Source organism: Oryctolagus cuniculus, chromosome 3, assembly GCF_051225735.1.
Source record: "Oryctolagus cuniculus isolate XC-2025 breed Fujian yellow rabbit chromosome 3, ASM5122573v1, whole genome shotgun sequence".
Classification (NCBI taxonomy): Eukaryota; Metazoa; Chordata; class Mammalia; order Lagomorpha; family Leporidae; genus Oryctolagus; species Oryctolagus cuniculus.
The window spans coordinates 6454304-6474422 of record NC_142869.1 but is presented as its reverse complement, the minus strand read 5'-3'; the positions used below and the strand labels follow the sequence as shown (position 1 = coordinate 6474422).

Genomic DNA, 20119 nt, shown 5'->3' with positions numbered 1-20119 from the left:
GATCCTGGCAGGCAGAGCCGGAGCCGGGGAGGGCAGAGAACCTCCGGGCCAGCAGCCCTGGTTTGCAGGGCACAGACGGAGCTTGGACAGCGGGGGGCCGCCATGTTGGCTGGCGGCAAAGCGGGGCTCCAGGCTGCGGATCCTTACTGCTTCCTCCTCTCCTTCTTCTGAACACCTGTCTCGGAGGGAGGTGCCCGGCACTCACAAATGCCCACCACCCTCTTGGCCCAGCTCACTGCTGAGTTCCAAACACCAGCACCGCCCCCCCCCGCCCCAGGCAGACCTCCCACCACCCAAGCTCAGGGCTCCCCTCTCTCCTCAGCTCACTGGATGCCCGCTGTAGGCGTGGGACCCTAGACAGCAAACTTTCCAAAAAGCTCGGGACCACACACACCTGCTATCCCTGATGTTGCCAATTAGGGGGCTTTAAGAACTGGAAAGCAACGGAATGAATGACAGCTGTCATCTTCCAGCAGCCCAGTTCCTGAAAGCATCCTTGAACACCAAGCAGGCAGGAACATATACTTAAAAAAAAAAAAAAAAAAAAAAAAAGCCAGTCCTTTTCTGCTAAGGGAACTAATTTCTCAAAGCCAGAATGCCCCATGCTTGATCTTCTCTGGTCCCTGCAGACGGCTGAAAGCCAGGCTGCACCTGCCTGGCCACGGCCTGGTGCCTGGGAACCACAGGAGAAGGCCCTGGGCAGGCAGTCCCGGGCAGACTGGGTTCCAGAAGCAGCAGGCTTTGTCCTCCGGCGGTCCCCGGGGAGGTGCTGTGGGGCTGCCATGCCAGGCCTCTGAAAGGGGTCCGGGCTGCAGGAGGCAGAGACAGGCACCCTGCTGCTCCGGAAGCAACCCCAAGTGGGGACAGGCCATGTGCCCTGGCCCCCGCAGGAGCCCCAGGGCTGTGTTCCCTCCCAGGTCCCCTCCGGTGAGCAAGGGGACAGTGGCTGGGCATCACCGGTTGAGCACAGGGACTCCTGCCTGCCTGGGTGGTTTGCGAAGTTGTAGCTGGGACCTGCAGAGTGGAAAGAAGTGAGGTCCCCTTTAGTGGTTCAGTTGTGTTGGGCAGCTGCTGGGACGGGGGAGCTGAGGCCACCGGGCTGCAGTCTGCTGCCTCAGATCGGTGGCTGGGAACTGTCTGAGGCCTGGCTGTGTTCGCGAAGGCGGTGTTGGGGGTGAGACGCAGCCAGGACTGCTGCACAGACTAAGGAGGGGGCTGTGGGGCTCCTGAGTAGGATGAATGCGGGTGCCTAGAGGTGTATGTCATGGTCCCTGTTCTCAGGTCAAAGTCCTAGTAATGAATCCTCAAGAAAATCACAAATAGCAGGGGAAAAAAAAAAAGAGGATGGAACTTAACTATTTAAATAGAGCTGGGGGTGGGGCCAGGGACATGGCAAAAGGCAAGGATGCGCTCGGGTGCTGGCCTCGTGACGTTGCGGGGCACGTCCGTCCCGCGCCCAGCACAGCTTTCAGTTCCTGGAGCGAGAGGGCAGCCCCCTGGCCTCCTGCTGGGCAGGAAAGCTTGGATCTGCCCCAGGACGCTCAGTCTGAAGGCAGCCTGGCGCTCCATCCCGGGGGACAGAACCGGCGTGGGAAGACCTAGCAGACCAACATGCGGCTTGAGCCCAGCTCTGCCACCTTGCAGGGGGGACTTGGGAATGTGAGGGGCAGTGAGCTCCTCTGGCTGGGTCCTGGGTCACCCTCACTGGCCCCCCAGCATGTTGGCTCCTGGGGTCCGCTTTGCATAAGACAGAGGGCCAGTGGGCTCTGTGCAGGGGTGCCCCTCCTGAGTGTTGCCCCTGCGTGCAAGCCCAGGAGAGAGCGACGCCTCGGGGGAGATCTATATTTAACTCATCAGCGCGTCTCTGGGGTGAGGTGACTCAGAGCAGCCATGCTGTTTCTCCAAGCGTCCTGTGCACCTGCCCAGCACTCCGGGGCAGTCCTCTGGACACGGGTAGACACTGGCTCTGACAGGTCAAGTTCGCCTGTACATGGACATCAGCCCCTCTCCACTGAATGGCCCGTCTCCCTGGGGTACGGGCTCTGTGTGATATGATCCTGCCCACCGGGCCTTTCTCCCGGCCCCCGGGACGGAGGACCAGGAGCTCTGCCCCAGGTGTGCAGCACTGTGGAGTGAGACTGCCAACTCAGCGTGCGCGCTGGTGACAGCAGGATGGGATGTTCACCCGCGGGGCTGTGCTTTCTCAATTGAAACAGAATTCATATGCCATCAACCATCCTTTTTTTTTTTTTTTTTTTTTTTGACAGGCAGAGTTAGACAGTGAGAGAGAGAGACAGAGAGAAAGATCTTCTTTCCGTTGGTTCACTCCCCAAATGGCCGCGCGCAGCGCCGATCCGAAGCCAGGAGCCAGGTGCTTCTCCTGGTCTCCCATGCGGGTGCAGGGCCTGACCACTTGGGCCATCCTTCACTGCCCTCCCAGGCCACAGCAGAGAGCTGGACTGGAAGGGGAGCAACCGGGACAGAATCTGGCGCCCCGACCGGGACTAGAACCCGGGGTGCCGGCGCCACAGGCGGAGGATTAGCCTAGTGAGCCACGGTGCCGGCCCATCCTTTTTTCTAACTGCAGTTCCATGGTTTATAGTGCATTCGCAGTGCTGAGCAATGTAATTCCAGAAAAAGACCTTAGAAAGAAATCGTGTGCCCGTTCACAATCTCCCCCTACCCACCTCCTGCCAGCCCTGGCACTAGCCCCTTGCTTCGTCTCTGAGGACGGGCCTGTTCTGGGAATTCCATGTATCTGTCATGCTCTGTCATCTGTGGCCTTTTGTCCGGACGTCGTCATGTGGCATAATGCTTGGAAGGCTCATTCATGGCGAGACGTGAGTCATTGTGTTCAGAGGCTGATGCTCCATTGTGTGGGGAGGCCGTACTTGTCCGGTCATCAGGCCACGGACACTGGAGCTGTTCCCACTCCGTGGCTTTGGTGAATCCTATCTGGAACCGCAGCGCTGTGGTCATCCATGGTCAGTAGCCCGGGCTCTGTAGCCAGGAGTGGACTTCTGGAGTGCGTGCTTATCTTCGGTTTCGCGTGTTGAGCAACTGCTGAGCTGGTTCCCCTGGCAACCGCACCATCCACATCTTCGTCGGCAGCACTGAGGGTCCCGCGATGCTTCCACCTCCTCCCCGACGCTGGTTGCCATCTCTGCTGATGGAGGGTGTGAGACAGCATCTTGTGGCTTCCATTCGCGTTTTCCTAATGACTAACAAAACTGACCGTCTGCAGGTGCACACTAGCCGTCTGTGTGTCTTACTGGGAGAAATGTCTATCTGGGTCCTTTGCACATTTAAAAAATTGGGTTATGTGTCTTTCTGCTGGCGTCACTGGGAGGTGACGGGGGAGGACGTGGGCAGCACACACCGTCCACGGCCGGGACTCAGCGAGCACCTACTAAGTGCCCTGTGTGCTCCAAGTGCGGCCGGCCGATGACGTCTTAGGAGCTAAAAGCGAGCGGTGACATCTGGGAAGTGGGCACCACCGACAGCGGCAGTGTCGCGCCCAGGACTTCCTGCAGGCCTCGGGAGACACTGGGCTGTCGTGTGGGCCTCCTCAGAGGAAGTGCTCGAAGAGACCTAGACAGGAAGAGGACATGAATGACGCACAAGTGGCCGCCGGCTGTGGGGCCGGGGCTGGGGCCAGGCGGCTTGAGTGAGGGAGGGGTCTGGGAGGACGGGCAGGTGGAGCCAGGTAGGGGGGAGATGAAATCAGCAGACCGGAAGGCTGGGTGGGAGGGAGGGGCCGAGGGACAGAGGCCTGGGCTCTGAGCAAGCCGAGGAGAAGCAGGGCGGGGAGGAGCCCAGCCCGTCGTCTGTCCGTCTCCTGCTCAGCTCACACCCTCTATCCCCGAGGACTAGCAAAAGCATCCTTTTAACAAGTCCCAGGACCCAACCTGTTGGTGCTTGGTTGCTTATTATAAATAATAGCAGAGGGTGTTGCCCAGGAGGACCTGCTGGTCACCAGCCAGGGATGCACTTTGCAGAGGGAGAGGCTGGCCGGGCCTCAGGGCCAAGGTCATGGTCAGGGCTAGGTGCAAAGGCACAACCCTGAAAACTGCTTTTAAGTCTTGGGGCCCAAGAGTACCAGCGTAAGGCAGAGACTTACGGGACGCACATCAGCACGGGTCATTTGTCCGGGTACCTCTCATCCTCTCCCCCTCGCCACGGCTTGTAGGCTCTCCCTTTGGTGGCTCCCTTCTCTCTGTGAGTAACAGAGGCTTATCACTGCAGTGTGAGGTTCCGACTGAGTTGAAATTTCTTCTGAAATATCACACTTAATGGATGTGCGGGATTCCACTACACAACGCACCCTGTATGGAATAATCCCATTGTTGGACACTTACCAACGTATAAATGTGGCAGTGAGGCCGGGCTTTGTGCGGACATGTTATCTCTGCTTGTTGCAGACTCCTGAGGGGGGTCTCGAGATCAAAGGACAGGAATGGTTCAAGGTTCTTGAAGCAGAACGACAAATGGCTTTCCCGAAATTTCATTCCTGCCGCACAAGCGCGTGCTCGCTCACTCCCATCTCCCCTCCTAAATATCTCCATTTTCCAAAGCATTTTTATGTTGCTAGTGAAAAGTGGCTGATACTCATTTGATTTGCATTTGATTGCAGTTTTGTTGAAGAACTTACCTGATAGCGTTATTGAACTGCAAAATTCCTCCTTTGTGAAAATTCTCTCTGCTGTTTTTCTGTGGCATCTGTCACTTTCTGTTATCTACTTGCTGGAGTTGTTCATATAATATTTCCTGCAAATATTTTCACCCCAGTTTACCTTTAAACTTTGTGCTTTTTTAAAAAAAAATTGAGAGACCATAAAGGTTTTTTTGTTTGTTTGTTTGTTTGTTTTTACAGGCAGAGTGGACAGTGAGAGAGAGAGACAGAGAGAAAGGTCTTCCTTTGCCGTTGGTTCACCCTCCAATGACCGCCATGGCCGGCATGCTGCGGCCGGCGCACCGTGCTGATCCAATGGCAGGAACCAGGTGCTTCTCCTGGTCTCCCATGGGGTGCAGGGCCCAAGTACTTGGGCCATGCTCCACTGCACTCCCTGGCCACAGCAGAGAGCTGGCCTGGAAGAGGGGCAACCGGGACAGAATCCGGCGCCCCGACCGGGACTAGAACCCGGCGGCAAGGCGGAGGATTAGCCTAGTGAGCTGCGGCACCGGCCCCATAAAGGTTTTTATAAGAAAGCCCATCAATCTTTTTTCTTTTATGGTGTCTCCCCTGGCTTATCCATGTAGGGAATCTCTGCAGACAGAAATCTACTTATCTCCTCCTATGGGAGACTGAACGGTTATGACAGGGCCCTTGGAGCTAACGTGAGGGTACTTCAAAGTGTTGTTAGAAAATGAAATTAACAGGTAACTTTACTTGGGATACAGAACAAATTTGAGAACCATCGTATGTACAGTCTTCAAAAAGTTTATGGAGAAAATTTTGAAAAAACTATGAATGGAGTTTCATTTCCTTTGAAGCCCGGTAAACTTACCTTTTAATTCTGTTTTTCCCCCAAACTTTTGGCTAGTGGGATGCGTCATCTGGGGGCCTCCAGGGTCGGGGTTATCCAGGGGCTTCTGGCCCTCAAGGCAGTGAGGACTCTGACAGTCACACTGTCGCACTGGGGCCTGGGGAGGGTTGCTGTGAGCCCCCTCTCTGAGGCAAAGCTAGGGTGCCCACTCGAGGGACTCCGCTCCCTGGGCTCCAAGCCCCTGATGGCCGTGGATCCCTCCTGAAGCTCAGGCCACCAGTGCGGGGCATCTTTCCATGTAGGGGTGCCTGCTGGGGCTCTGCTATGCACCCTCTCCCTGTCTCAGGGCGTCTGTCCATGTAGGGGTGCCTGCCGGGGCTCTGCTATGCACCCTCTCCCTGTCTCAGGGCGTCCCCTAGCCTGGGCTCAGGGCTCACGGCTGCCGGCTGGGTCTGCTCCTCTCCCTGTGATGCCCTCCCAGGCCTCCGTGTCCTACAGCGGCTCTGCAGGGTGCTGGGGTTCTTCCCTGGGCACGCACCTTGCGATGCAGATGCGCACTTGCTGCCCCGGTTGTCCTCTGGAGCTGTGGGGGTGAAACCGGGCGCCTCCATTAGCCATCTTTGCAAAGCTCCAGGAATGTGAAGTTCCCCCTGTTGCCCATTTGGCCTGTTCTCTGTGTGTCTAATTTTCTTACCCCAGTATCACACCAAATGCCTTGCCACAGTTTGATAACACATTTTATTTTAGGAGTTTTCGTATCTATCCTTTCCAAATATTTTTCTGGTAAACCAGATAATTTTTTCAAATTGGAATAAAAAAAAAACACTTTTGGAACTTTGATGGGAATTGCATGAAATCCATGATATCATTTGTGAAAACTGACGTTTTAGTAGTATTCAGTTCTTAACAGCCACTATGCTTGTCTTTATTATTTGCAATTTTCTTCCTATCGATCCTGTATATTTCTCATTATACGGACATCTGTTGTTTTGCATTTTTGCTACTATTGCTAATGTCCTTTCCCCTAGTGTGCAGTTTGTGCCCTGATACGTTGGCCCTAGGGTTTCCTTTCCTACTCGCTATTTCAGTTTTCCAGTCGTTTCTCTTGGGTCTTCTTCCTACACCGTCATATTGCCCACCAGTCATGCTCCTCAGTGGTCTCCTTCCAAATAGTGGAAACTCTAATTCGGAGTTCAGAATGAACCAGAATTTCTTTTATCAGAGTGGGGGATATTGAGAAAAGAAAATATCTACCCCAGGGGGAAGTCCTGTGAGAATCATGCCTGGGAGGGACTCGATATGGTGTCCCTGACGGGAGGAAAGTGTCTGTCACGTCAAACAGGGCCTGCCACTCATCTGGGGAGTTCTGAAGTGCTGAGCCCTGAATTTTCTCAAACACCTGTTGGTGCCCGTTCTGATGGTTTCACCCTGTGCCTTGCTTCTCTTACTGGTGTCATAGCTTAATGTTATGTATTTTCTAAGACAAAACCATTTTTGCATGATTAAGACGAACTATTCTTGCTAATGATAAGGATTTAGGACAGTTAGGGCTTGGTGTGCACATAGGTGCTCACAGATGAGATGGATGTGATCTGGGTCGTCTCACGGTCGGAGACTCACGTAAGTTTTGTTAAATATCCTGTGTGAGGCATCACGGGCCGCTTTCTGAAATGTTGGCAATATTCGGGCAAATCCACTTCTGCTCATGGCCGTGTGCAGAGATAATCCCTGAGTACGTACTTCTGTGTCTTCTTGGGTATTGATTTATTCTTTTTTTTTATTTCCTCTCTTGACCCTTTTGACACGGTATATGCACTTTTCAGAGAATAATTCATCCGTATCCAGCTTCTCTGGGCTCTGTCACGCGGGCTCCTCGCTCACTGCTGCTCTATCTCCCTTCAGTTCTAACTCTGTTTGCGGCCAGGCTCCCAGCCGGAAACGGATGACAGGCTCCAAAGGGGCCACAGACCTGGGGACAGAGAAGCCAGCAGCCTGGGGCCCAGAGGGCAGGGCAGGGGCTGCAGTGGGCGTGTGCAGACCCGGGGCAGGGGAGCAGGGACACACACACACACACACACACACACACCCACCACCACCACCACCCCCGCCCCGCTGCCCGTTCTGCCCTGCCTCCCACTGGCGAACCCTGGGTGGGGGAGCCCAAGGAGGCCACTTCCTGGCGCTGACCCCACTGGGAGAGGGGAGGGGCAGGCGGGAGGAGAGGGCCCCGCCCACTTGCATTTGAGTCTCTGCTTCTCTCTCCTTGTCAGAGGTTTGCTCATTTACTTTCCTGCTTTCCAGGGTACCTTCATTTGGGCTTATTGACCTGTTCTGCTTTTTGATTTTATATTTATACATACATATAAATAACTCAGGAAGCCCCTCCCTGTCGCATTTGCATCTCTCTATATTCTTCATCTTCTGGATCATGTGATTCAGAGTTAAAAGATTTTTTTTTTTTGACAGGCAGAGTGGACAGTGAGAGAGAGAGAGAGACAGAGAGAAAGGTCTTCCTTTTGCCGTTGGTTCACCCTCCAATGGCTGCCACGGCCGGCACGCTGCGGCCAGCGCACCGCGCTGATCCGGCAAGAGCCAGGTGCTTCTCCTGGTCTCCCATGGGGTGCAGGGCCCAAGTACTTGGGCCATCCTCCACTGCACTCCCTGGCCACAGCAGAGAGCTGGCCTGGAAGAGGAGCAACCGGGACAGAATCTGGCGCTCTGACCGGTACTAGAACCCGGTGTGCCGGCGCCGCAGGTGGAGGATTAGCCTAGTGAGCACCAGCCAAAAGATTATTTTTTTTTCTAATTTATTTGAAAGGCAGAGAGAGACACACACAGAGATTATCCAGCCACTGGTTCGCTCCCCGGATGCCTGAGATAGCTGGCCCTGGGTCAGGCCCAAACCAGGAATTTGCCACTCAATCCGGGTCTCCCACGTGGGTGGTGGCAGGGACCCAAGGACTTGAGCCGTCACCTGCGGCTTCCCACGGTGCACATCGGCGGGAAGCTGGAACCGGGAGAGAAACCAGGATTTGAACCCCGATGCTGCTCTGGGGTACAGTGTCCTAACCCCTCGCCCCATTTGATCATCTCCGTCGCGTCTGCCTGTGGGGATTCCTCAGGGTCCTCCTCCTCAAGAACCTTCACAGACACAGGGGCCATTTCCCGCCTGCTGCAGGCTTAATTCCGACTCTGAACTGCTTGGTTGTTTATTTTTATTTTTATTTTTATTTTTTCATTTCTGGTCTGTTTTCTTTTTCTCAGCGTGTTCAATTTTCACAGCCCCGATTCAGAGGGGCCTCGTCTCTTAAACCGTACAGAGTTCACGAATCGGATTCCTCCGAAACGCTTTGCTTTCTGTTTCCGAGCGGTGATTCCATCGGGGACGGCGGGCACCCTGCGCGTCCCCGGGGACACGGTGCCCCTGTGTGCGTGGTGATGTTTGCCGTCTGCTGATCATCCCGTCCCAACCCGGACTGCCGGGAAGCATGGCGTCCTCCTAGAGATCTGCGTGGGTTTCTGCCTGAATCCTCTTCCCAAACGGGGAAGGCTGGCCAGGGATGGGGGTGGGAGACGCCCGGTCCTGCTGCACTGGTGGCGGGCGCTCCTCCAGGGCCCACTCCTGGGGCTTTGCTCCGTGCGTGTTGGGCAGAGACTGACTGAGAGGGCCTCGTGCTTCCCGGGAGGGCGCTGTGCAGGCCCCCGACGATACTCTCACCTGCGCACCTGTCCTCACCTCCTCCCCTGCTTCTCTCCTGCACACCTGTCCTCACCTCCTCCCCTGCTTCTCACCTGCACACCTGTCCTCACCTCCTCCCCTGCTTCTCACCTGCACACCTGTCCTCACCTCCTCCCCTGCTTCTCACCTGCGCACCTGTCCTCACCTCCTCCCCTGCTTCTCTCCTGCACACCTGTCCTCACCTCCTCCCCTGCTTCTCACCTGCACACCTGTCCTCACCTCCTCCCCCTGCTTCTCACCTGCGCACCTGTCCTCACCTCCTCCCCATGATTCTCACCTGCACACCTGTCCTCACCTCCTCCCCTGCTTCTCACCTGCGCACCTGTCCTCACCTCCTCCCCATGATTCTCACCTGCACACCTGTCCTCACCTCCTCCCCTGCTTCTCACCTGCGCACCCCCCCTGTCCTCACCTCCTCCCCTGCTTCTCACCTGCGCACCTGTCCTCACCTCCTCCCCATGATTCTCACCTGCACACCTGTCCTCACCTCCTCCCCTGCTTCTCACCTGCGCACCCCCCCTGTCCTCACCTCCTCCCCTGCTTCTCACCTGCGCACCTGTCCTCACCTCCTCCCCATGATTCTCACCTGCACACCTGTCCTCACCTCCTCCCCTGCTTCTCACCTGCACACCTGTCCTCACCTCCTCCCCTGCTTCTCACCTGCACACCTGTCCTCACCTCCTCCCCCTGCTTCTCACCTGCACACCTGTCCTCACCTCCTCCCCATGATTCTCACCTGCACACCTGTCCTCACCTCCTCCCCTGCTTCTCTCCTGCACACCCCACCTGTCCTCACCTCCTCCCCTGCTTCTCTCCTGCACACCTGTCCTCACCTCCTCCCCTGCTTCTCTCCTGCGCACCCCACCTGTCCTCACCTCCTCCCCTGCTTCTCACCTGTGCACCCCACCTGTCCTCACCTCCTCCCCTGCTTCTCTCCTGCGCACCCCACCTGTCCTCACCTCCTCCCCTGCTTCTCACCTGCACACCTGTCCTCACCTCCTCCCCTGCTTCTCTCCTGCACACCTGTCCTCACCTCCTCCCCTGCTTCTCTCCTGCACACCTGTCCTCACCTCCTTCCCTGCTTCTCTCCTGTGCACCCCACCTGTCCTCACCTCCTCCCCCTGCTTCTCACCTGTGCACCCCACCTGTCCTCACCTCCTCCCCTGCTTCTCACCTGTGCACCCCACCTGTCCTCACCTCCTCCCCTGCTTCTCTCCTGCACACCTGTCCTTACCTCCTCCCCTGCTTCTCTCCTGCGCACCCCACCTGTCCTCACCTCCTCCCCCTGCTTCTCACCTGTGCACCCCACCTGTCCTCACCTCCTCCCCTGCTTTTCTCCTGCACACCTGTCCTTACCTCCTCCCCTGCTTCTCTCCTGCACACCCCACCTGTCCTCACCTCCTCCCCTGCTTTTCTCCTGCACACCTGTCCTCACCTCCTCCCCTGCTTCTCTCCTGCGCACCCCACCTGTCCTCACCTCCTCCCCCTGCTTCTCACCTGCTCACCCCACCTGTCCTCACCTCCTCCCCTGCTTTTCTCCTGCACACCTGTCCTCACCTCCTCCCCTGCTTCTCTCCTGCGCACCCCACCTGTCCTCACCTCCTCCCCCTGCTTCTCACCTGCTCACCCCACCTGTCCTCACCTCCTCCCCTGCTTCTCACCTGCTCACCCCACCTGTCCTCACCTCCTCCCCCTGCTTCTCAACTACTCACCCCACCTGTCCTCACCTCCTCCCCCTGCTTCTCTCCTGCTCACCCCACCTGTCCTCACCTCCTCCCCCTGCTTCTCACCTGCTCACCCCTACCTGTCCTCTCTTCCAAACCCCTGCCACTCACTGCTCACCCCATCTCTCTCCTGCTCATCCTGCCTTTCACTGCTCACCTCTACCTCTCACTACTCACCCCTGCCACTCACTGCTCACCCCTGTCTCCCTCCTGTTCATCCTGCCTCTCACTACTCACCCCTGTCTCTCACTGCTCACCCCACCTCTCACTGCTCACCCCTGCCTCTCACTACTCACCCCTACCTCTCACCTGGTCACCCCACCTCTCACCTGCTCACCTCTACCTCTCTCTACTCACCCCTACCTTTCACTGCTCACCCCTGTCTCTCACTGCTCACCCCTGTCTCTCACTGCTCACCCCACCTCTCACCTGCTCACCCCACCTCTCACCTGCCATCTCTCTCCTGCTCGCCCCCACCTCTCACTTCACTGCTCACCCCATCTGTCCTCACCTGCTCACCCCACCTCTCACTGCTCACCCCCCCACCTCTTGGCTCTGTCCACCCCCTCCCGCCTCCCCGCTTCTGGATGAGCCCACAGCAGCCGTCACTCATGGTGTTCTCTGGCTGGGATCTGGGGTGGTGGCTGCTGCACGCCTCGCTTCCCACGCGGGGCTTTCTTAGGTCCAAGTCAGCCCAAGGCGCCTTTTTGCTTAGGGGCTTCCCAGGCCCTGATCTCACCCCTGCTGCACCCAGAAGTCTTAGCCAACACACAGAGAAAACACCCACAAACAGCGTTAGAGAGGAGAAGGGCTGAGCGTGTTGTGTGCACAGCAGCATGTGTGTGTGCTTGTGTGAGCTAGGTGTGCACACGGATGCACGGATGTGTATGGGCTGCACAGAGGACCAGGACGAGGTGCAGTGTGGTGAATAGGGGTGGCCCCACGGCACCCCCAGCACCCGTGGTGTGCACTTGGGAACCACTACTGTTCTGCTGGCTGCTGGTGACGCCTGTGCGTCCCGTTGGAGAGCTCAAGTGACCCCACACAGCCCGGCAGGGGCTTCAGCAGCCGTGTGTCTCGAGGGAGGCGTCTTCGCTGCCCAGTGGACTGGCTTGTGGATTCGCACCCGCCTCAGCGAGGAGCGGCTGTCTCTGTTTCACTGTTTCTAGCGCATCCAGGGAGGGCGGTGCGTCTGCCGCGCAGATCTCCTGCCCCGTGTGGCTGCTTTGGCGTCTTCCTGTGAGTCTCTGCTCTTTCTGTCTAACGTGGGGTTGGGGGCTTGCTCCAGCTCTTCCATGCGTTGGCGGCCCTCAGCGGGCCTCGTCTGCACAGCTACAGGAGGAGGTGTCGAGAGCAGAGCTTTGAGAGAGGAGAGCAGAGCAGGTGGAGCCGGCCTCTCCCGTTTGTCTGGCGTCTGGCAGGCCTGCAGAGGGGCCGGTGATGGGGGCCACGGGGAAGGGGGTGAGGTGGGTGCTGGGGTGCTTCTATGTGTCCCTGGGGTGTCTCTGGGCAGTGAGGACTGGACATTCGCCTGGGCCCTCTCTGATACAAGGCAATTATGGTCTGGATTCAGGCTCTGGATTCTGCCCCTGGGGCAGAAATGTGGGAACCAAAGGAACCAAAGTGCACCCTTCCCGTGTGAAGGGAAGAGAAGGTGCGAGTGAAGCGACTCCACATTCTGTGGCCATGCTCTTGAAACACCCACTGCTTCAAACCCGTGAAACCAAAGATCGTAAGATTGCCCACATGAGATTATAAATCTTCCACAATAGCAAAAAGAAAAAAAAGTCCACAAGCACTGTTAAATAACCCCAAAATATGTTGTAGCGTGTATCAGAGTCTTCTAAGAAGCCAAAGACGATACCCAGAAAAGGGAGCCAGGGTCTGCGTTGTGGCACAGCAGGTAAAGCTGCCGCCTGCATCACCAGCGTCCCATACGGTCCTGGTTCAAGTCCCAGCAGGTCCACTTCTGATCCAACTCCCAGCTTATGTGCCTGGGAAAGCAGCAGAAGGTGACCCAAGTGTTTGGGCCCCTGTACCCACATGGGAGACCTGGAAGAAGCTCCTGGCTTCTGTCTGGCCCAGCACTAGCTATTGTGGCCATTTGGGGAGTGAACAAGCAGATGGAAGACCCCTCTCCCTCCCCTCCCCCTCCCCCTCCCCTCCCCCTCTCCCTCCCGCTCCCCTGCCCTCTCCTGCCCTCTCCCCCTCTCCCTCTCTCTCTCTTTTCCCCTCTCCCCCTCTCCATCTTTTCCCCTCTCTCTCTGTAACTCTGCCTTTCAAATAAAATAAATCTTTTTTTTTTTTAAGTAAGCCAATGACAGGAAAAGGAATTCTCAGAAAAAATTCCGATCACTGTCATGAGGATGGTGGAACCTTCCTCATAAAAGGCAGATTAAAGCGAGCTGGGGTTTTCTTTCCCCTCTGACTTGCAAAGATGAGAGAGTCTGATAGCAGGCAGCTGGCAGGGTGTGGGGAAGCAGACTCTTGACATCCGGCTGGTCTGAGAGCAGAATGACACGGCCTCACGGCAGGTGCTAATGGCCGGTGTCTGTCACAGCGTGCAACACAGCGTCAAATGCCCACGTCGCGGCCCACCTGGCTCCCTCTGCTGATTCAGGAACTGTCACGAGGAAAAGCCACTGCGTGCGACCGGCCTGCACCAGGTTCCCTCTGGAGACGCATGCACGTGTTGACTGCACACAGCCATGCGGGGATGTTGTGTCATCGCCCTCCCCAGCTTACGGATGAGGAAGCTGAATTCATTCATGTCTGAGCGGTAGGAACAGAGAGGCTCACTGTAGCATCCCCGGCCCAGCAGAGAGCTAACAGTAACCTCTGGGGCCCTGCCTTGTGCCATTGGACCCGGCTCCCGCTAATGCACCTGGGAAGGCAGCAGGTGATGCCCAAGCCCTCGGGCTGCTGCCACCCATGTGGGAGACCCGGATGGAGCTCCTGGCTCCTGATATTGGCCTGGTCCGGCCCCGGCTGTAGGAGCCATTTGGGGAGTAAACCAGCTGATGGAAGATTCTCTCTGTCTGTCTCTCCTTCTCTCTCTCACTCTGCCTTTCAAATAAATTAATAAATCTCTAAAAACAACCTCCTGTGCTAATCTGAGTCGGGTCAGGTTCACAGCGGTCCAGCCGCTAGGTGGAACAAATGTGGCAAATGAGCCACCTCCCTCAGCTGTCGCAACAGGCTTCTATGATTTCTTTTTTAGCAAAAATAGCAAATTTCGGAACAACCTATACACCTATACACTGTGATATCATTGGCCTTTAAAAAGATTTGCAGACACGAGCTTGTGCATGCGTGTGTGTGGCTGACAAATTCTGGGACATTCTACAGGTAGGAGTGGTGACCCTAAAAAAGTGGGGCTCAAGGGCTGCCGCTTGGTCTCTGTATGGTACGTGTGGTCTTCAGCCTTCGCGAACGTTGTTGTGTAGTGCCATCTGCAGAAGCTTCGAGAAGCACGGGCACGTGGGAAGGCTGAGCAGTAGTCTGAGTGTTGTCTGGGGGCTCAGAGGCGTGGGCGAGTCTTCAGGGTCCTGGAGAACCCCGTATGGGGGGAGGTGAAAGAACGTGCCAGCCACCTTGGGGAAGAGTGCTAGATCCACAGAGCATTCGCCTGAACTCCCAGGAGCCGCAGGACGCCTGTGGCCGTCTGTGCTCGTGCGCGCGGCTCAGATTGCCCAGCAGGGCACACCTCTCCCGGGACTCCCACCCTCCACCCCTTCCCCTTCCTCTCAGAGGGAGGTAAAAATTCCTCCTCCTCCTCCTCCTCTCCCGCACCTCCGGGGGACATCCCTGAAACCAAGGATAAGGATGGCTGAGCTCCAGAGAGAGAAGGGGACCTGGAATTCCCAGCGCTTCCTCTCTGGAAACCATTCAGAGGCCGGCTCCCCGGCTGCTGGGGTGCAGGCGGGTCTCTGAAGGGGTGCCCCCACCTTGGGACAGCAAGCCCACAGCACAGCGTGCAGGAACTCACCAGCGGCCCCGCGTGAGCCTCGCCTTGATCTGTGACCCTCTGGCCCAGCCCCCCAGGAATCTGGTTTCAACTCCCAGCACCTCCTCTGGCTCTGTTCTCTGAGCCAACATGGTGGCCGGGTGGCTGAGGAAGCCCCTCCCCAAAGCGTTTGTGCCCAAAGGCCCCTACCTGCCTCTTCCTGCCACTCCTGGAGGGCCGAGGGGGCGGGCTGAGCCAGCAGTGCCTCCGTCCAGACCCGCTGGGTATCACGCTCACCTCCAGCTCAGAGAACGGGCAGCTGCAAGGTGCGGGGACTTGGTGCCCAGTTGCCTGGAGCCAGGTCAGGAAGATTTGTCTCCTCGGGTCCAAGGGTGACTGCTGATGCAGTCTTTGGTCTCTTTCAGGTATCGGAATTGCGTCTACACCTACAGAATCCTGCCCAACGAAGATGACAAGTTCACTGTGCAGGTGAGTCCTTAGACACCTGGACACTTGACCTCAACTTGGGCTGACCCCAGCAGAGAGAGAGAGAGAGAGAGAGAGAGAGGAAGACAATGGCCCGCGGCTAAGCAGCTGTGACACAAGGGCCCGAGTGAGCTTTTCTTTCTCCCAGAAGTCCATGGGGCGGCTCAGCGGGTAAACTGTGACCCCAGAGTGCCCGATGTGTGACTAAAGGAGCAGGCATCAAGGAGACATTAACGGGGCTCCTGCGTCTGGCGGTGATGGTCAAGGATGCCTGGAGCAGAGGGGAAGCCGGTGGCCGTGGCTGTGTCCATCCTCTCCCGGGGGCTCTCGGGTGAGTGGGAGCAGGGCAGTGGACAGAGTGGACTGTGTTGCTTAGAGACAAGCAGTCAGCCGGACCCTCCATCTGCAGAGCCCAGCTCCACCCAGGTCTGATCCCTCCGCGTGAAGTCTGAATGTGCAAAATTGGCAGATGGATTTAAAAGCAAAACTCAGCCGTAGCCATCTAAGCCTGAGAGAGACCACTCTTCCCCTTCCCCCACCCCCAGCACAGCACATGTGACAAATACCCAGAGCTTTGTTGAACTCCGAGGTGTGACGGCTGAGTGATGTGGCTGCTTTGATCCGGCTGCCTTAACAGAAAAATGGGGGAGGGAAGAAGGGAGGAGGTGAAGGTCTCGCGTCCTTGGTGGGGAAGAGGGTGTGTGTGATGCTTGGTCCTCGGGTACCCCGGTACGGGGCATGGCGTCCGTCCATGTCTGGAGCAGGCAGGGCGGCCAGGATGGACGGGAGTTTGGTCTCCGAGCCCTGGAAGGGCAGCAGGAGGTTAAACAGAAACCAGAAGTGAGAGCCGGAGTCAAGGGCACCACGGCGGGTGTCTCAGACTCCAAGGGAGTGATTCACTTTGTGCAGAACTAGGATCCAGGAGCAGACATGGAGCTGGGCTCAAGGGCTGGACCGCTGGCCGGTCCCTGGGACAAACATCACCAGTGATTAGTCCCGAGGGAGAAGCTGTGTTGGGCTAAGTGCCTCTCAGGGAGGCTAAGAGGATGAAAGGGGTCCCCTCCACCAGCCGCTTGGTTCAGAGAATAAGACCCAGAGCGGGGCTTGGAGCTGCCTGCCCTGACGCCTGCATTACTTCCACAGCAGATGCCGGTGTGGGCTGGAGCAGAATTGTTCTGCCGACAGAGGTCGGGCTGGACCTTGCCTCTGGCATTTCCAGCCCTCCCTGGCGTGTACCTGCACCAGTATGCAACGTGCTTCCCCTGGAGGCGTCCAGCTGGTCTAGGCTGCCCACGGGCCTGGCCTGGTCCTTGATAGATGTTACCAGGGGCAGATGGCTGCATGCCTTAGGTGAGACCCCCCTTTAGAGAACTTGGCAGTTACTCGACATGTGCTACATTGGCCCCCATGTGGGCTCCTCATCTAGGAGGGACGTGGCCTGCTGATAGTTGGCAGGTGGTTGGACCAATGACCTCCGGGGTCTTCCCAAGTCCAGGAACTCCCTGAATAGATGGCACCCTTGGTTTATTGAACGGAGTCTGAAGTTCAAAGTCGATCAGTGCCTTTGATCTTCCAGCCTTTCAAAGCCAACACAACTTTAAGTATGACTGGAGAAGCCGTGACTTCAGGGCGCCTCGTGGCATCTGTGCCCATAGCCGGTACCTATAGGTCCAGGGCCTTGAGACTGGGCCCCTGGGCCATCATGCTCTGTCACTGTGTCTCTGTGTATGGCCACCTGCCCTGCGGCAGCGTCATCAGGACTGAGGGCTTGCAGGGAGCAGAGGCCGGTCTGGGGCCTGGGCCAGCTCGGGGAGCCACGGGGAGACCTGTCGGGCAGGGGAGAAGCAGAGGGGTACTGCCCAACAGCCCCCAGGCTTAGCCCAGAAGCGCTCGGGGCCCTGCCCCCGGCTTCCACCTCCATGACTCAGCTCTTCTCTGTGGGTTTGCTCTTCCCCTCCCAACAGGCTCCCTTCTCAGTCTCGGGGGAATCTGATTGGCTCCGCCTCCAACGGCTTTCTCTGGCTGGGCCACTCAGGGCCCCTAGTCTGTATGACTTGGCTGTCTGGGAGCGGGTTCCTGCCCACTGCACACAGGTGGGGGCCAAGGCCAGGCAGTCTTCAGAGAGAGGAGTGGCCTTGCTGACTACATCTGCTCCCAAGCCCGGTGGCCAGCACCAGGTAGCCAAGGCCCCGGGAGCTATGGGCTTAGGGCATCTGAGCCTTCCTATAGGATACACCTCCTAAAAGGAAGGAGGAACCAGCGTGCGCTCACGCCCAATTAAGCCGGCCACCATGTCTTAGGAGGCTCCAACAGCCACCGATCGCTGCTTGTTTTATCTCGGGTTTCTCTCTCCAGCTCCCCCTCTTTCCTGAGCTGAGCCTCCGTGTCTGAACAAGTCGCCCCCGACACCGAGTCTGCAGGGCTGCCAGGCCGTGCAGACAAGCAGCTGGCGGCAGGGCAGGGAGGCCCTGAATGGCGGTGCTGCTTCTTGTGATCATCATCTGAGCTCCTCTCGCCGGAGCTGCTGTCTTGTCAAAGCTGGAGAGGGGCGGCCGGTCTCTGTTCCTTGCATCGTTGGTTCAGACTTTGTGGCCTCTGATAGCCCCACGTGGGCTGGGGGGAGGGTGACCCTGGCACGCAGCAGCTCTCCCCACCCCCCTGCCTTTTGCACACTCACAAGCGTGCAAGCTGGCTCTTCCACTCCCTGATTTTAAATGCAAGTGTCGCCGGGACCTGCAGAGGTTGGCGCCCATGCCGGGTCTCCAGACCGCCCCTGCCCACTCGGCCTTGTTTTCTCCAGCCCAGGAAGTGTTTCCAAAGCTTTCCCTGGGCAAGGACGAGCCCAGCCTGCTGCCTCGCGGCACAAGGGTGGCTTCCGCAAGGCCCTGGCCTCTTGTGCTTTACACGGCTGTGGTCACGCCTGCTCACAAACTGGCCCTTGTGGGAAACCAGTGAGGAACCTGGCTCAAAGCAGACGCCTCTACTCGCGGCCGGGAGCTGGGCTCCATCCAGGCTTTGCCAGCCGCGAGACCTCGGGCAAGGAGTGGAAACCACACACAGGCCTCTGGTGCAGTGGCTCAGAATCGGCCAGAGAGGTGGCGTGGGCGAGATGCCGGGGCGGGGGCGGGCTGTTGGCGTGGGGAGCCGCTGCTGTCTTGTTTGTGGTGAGAAGAGCAGGTGTCAAAGGACTCCATCATGCCCACTGCCTAGGATGCATGGGTCCTACCTGATGCTCGGGGTGGGGGGGCCGGAGAGCAGGGAAAAGGGAGAAAATGGGATGGAAAGGGAGGGGGAAAGAAGGGGGGAGAGGGGAGAGAGGAGAGGGGAGGGGAAAGAAGGGGGGAGAGGGGAGAGGGGAGGGGGAAGGAGGGGGGAGGGGAGGAGAACAAGGAAAGGGGAAGTGGCACCATTGCAGTGCAGACTCCAGGGGGCGGGCTGGGGGCAGCTGCAGCCTCAGGAGAGGACCTTGTCGCTGGGCACGTGAGCGAGAGTTCAAGGCCCAGCAAGCAGTCCCCGCGGGCGGCCTGGTGTTGTGTGACAGAGAGGCCCCGGGCTGGGGAGTGGCCTGTGTGGCACAGGCCTCTGGCTGCCCCCACCAGGCCCCGCGGCTGGGGTACAGGGGACCCTTTTGCCCCATCCCACAGCCTGCCAGCCCCTGCTCCCTCTCTGCAAATAAAAGCCGAGCTGGCGTCCACAGGACAGCAGCCCCCAGAGCAGGCTTGGACTGGAAGCCTCCCACTCGGGATCCTGTCCCCGCAGCCTTGGGGGAGGGGGAACAAAGGACCGCTCCAAAAGCCATGGTGGCCGGGAGGGCAGCGCTTGTGGTGCTCAGGAAGCCGGTGGCAGCTGGTATTGTTCTCGGTGGTCACCCGGTGCAGGCAAGATTCCGTCTGAGCCGCCGGGCGGAGGGCGTGGCGCCAGCACACTTCCTGACCTTGTGCAACGAGTGAGCGAGCAAGCCGGCAGATATGGCTCAAGCAGCAGAAGCCAGCACGGCCCCGGCTGCTCAGCCGCTCGGAGGGCGGCGGGCCCGCCAGGGGTCCACAAGGCTTGAGTGGCCCCTTTCTGCCATGTTCTAGAAGATTCCATGTCTGCAGAACTTTGATCTGGCTTGTAAACCTCCTACTGTCTTAAAACATCTGTTGGTTGCCTGCGTATTCAGAGGGGCATTTGACGCCGAGAAGGTTCTTGGGGACATTCCACAGTGGTGGTGTTCCAGTGCCTTCTGGAACTCCGTGTTGCACCTCATTCCGGGTACAACATCCAGGGCCAACCTTGCACCGGCTGCCACAGAGGCACCTGGTTTGTCCTTGTCCTCCTTCTGCTGGGGAGTCTTCTCCAAGCTCCTTTGACCCCCTTTGACACAGCGCTTGCAAGGTGCACGCCTCGCTCACTTAGCAAACGCGGGTCTTTCTTTGAGCAGAGATTCTTCTTCTGTTTGGTCTTTTAGATTTTTTAATTCTGCTTTCTTTCTCAGAGTGCTCTGAGTCAGGTCTTCCTCATCTCCTCACCCTCTGGGACACACCAGCAGCTGCCCCTGCCCCTGCTCCCTTCTCCTGTGGGACTTCAGGGTGTCAAAATCTTTTTTTTTTTAAGATTTATTTTATTTATTTGAAAGATAAGCAGGGAGGGAGGGAGGGAGGGGGAGAGAGAGAGAGAGATCTTCCATCTGTTGGTTCACTCCCCAAATGACCGCAACGGCTGGAGCTGAACTGATCTGAAGCCGGGAGCCAGGAGC

General features: G+C 57.7%; 1 protein-coding gene across 1 annotated transcript in view; it reads left to right on the top strand.

Annotated features, from left to right (window-relative positions):
• Window positions 1-20119, top strand: part of INPP5D (inositol polyphosphate-5-phosphatase D) — a 143495-nt gene that overhangs the window by 1749 nt on the left and 121627 nt on the right. The window contains exon 2 of the mRNA XM_070070037.2: window positions 15321-15384. Within this exon, the coding sequence (XP_069926138.1) occupies window positions 15321-15384 (64 nt within the window). The remainder of the gene's footprint in view (window positions 1-15320; window positions 15385-20119) is intronic.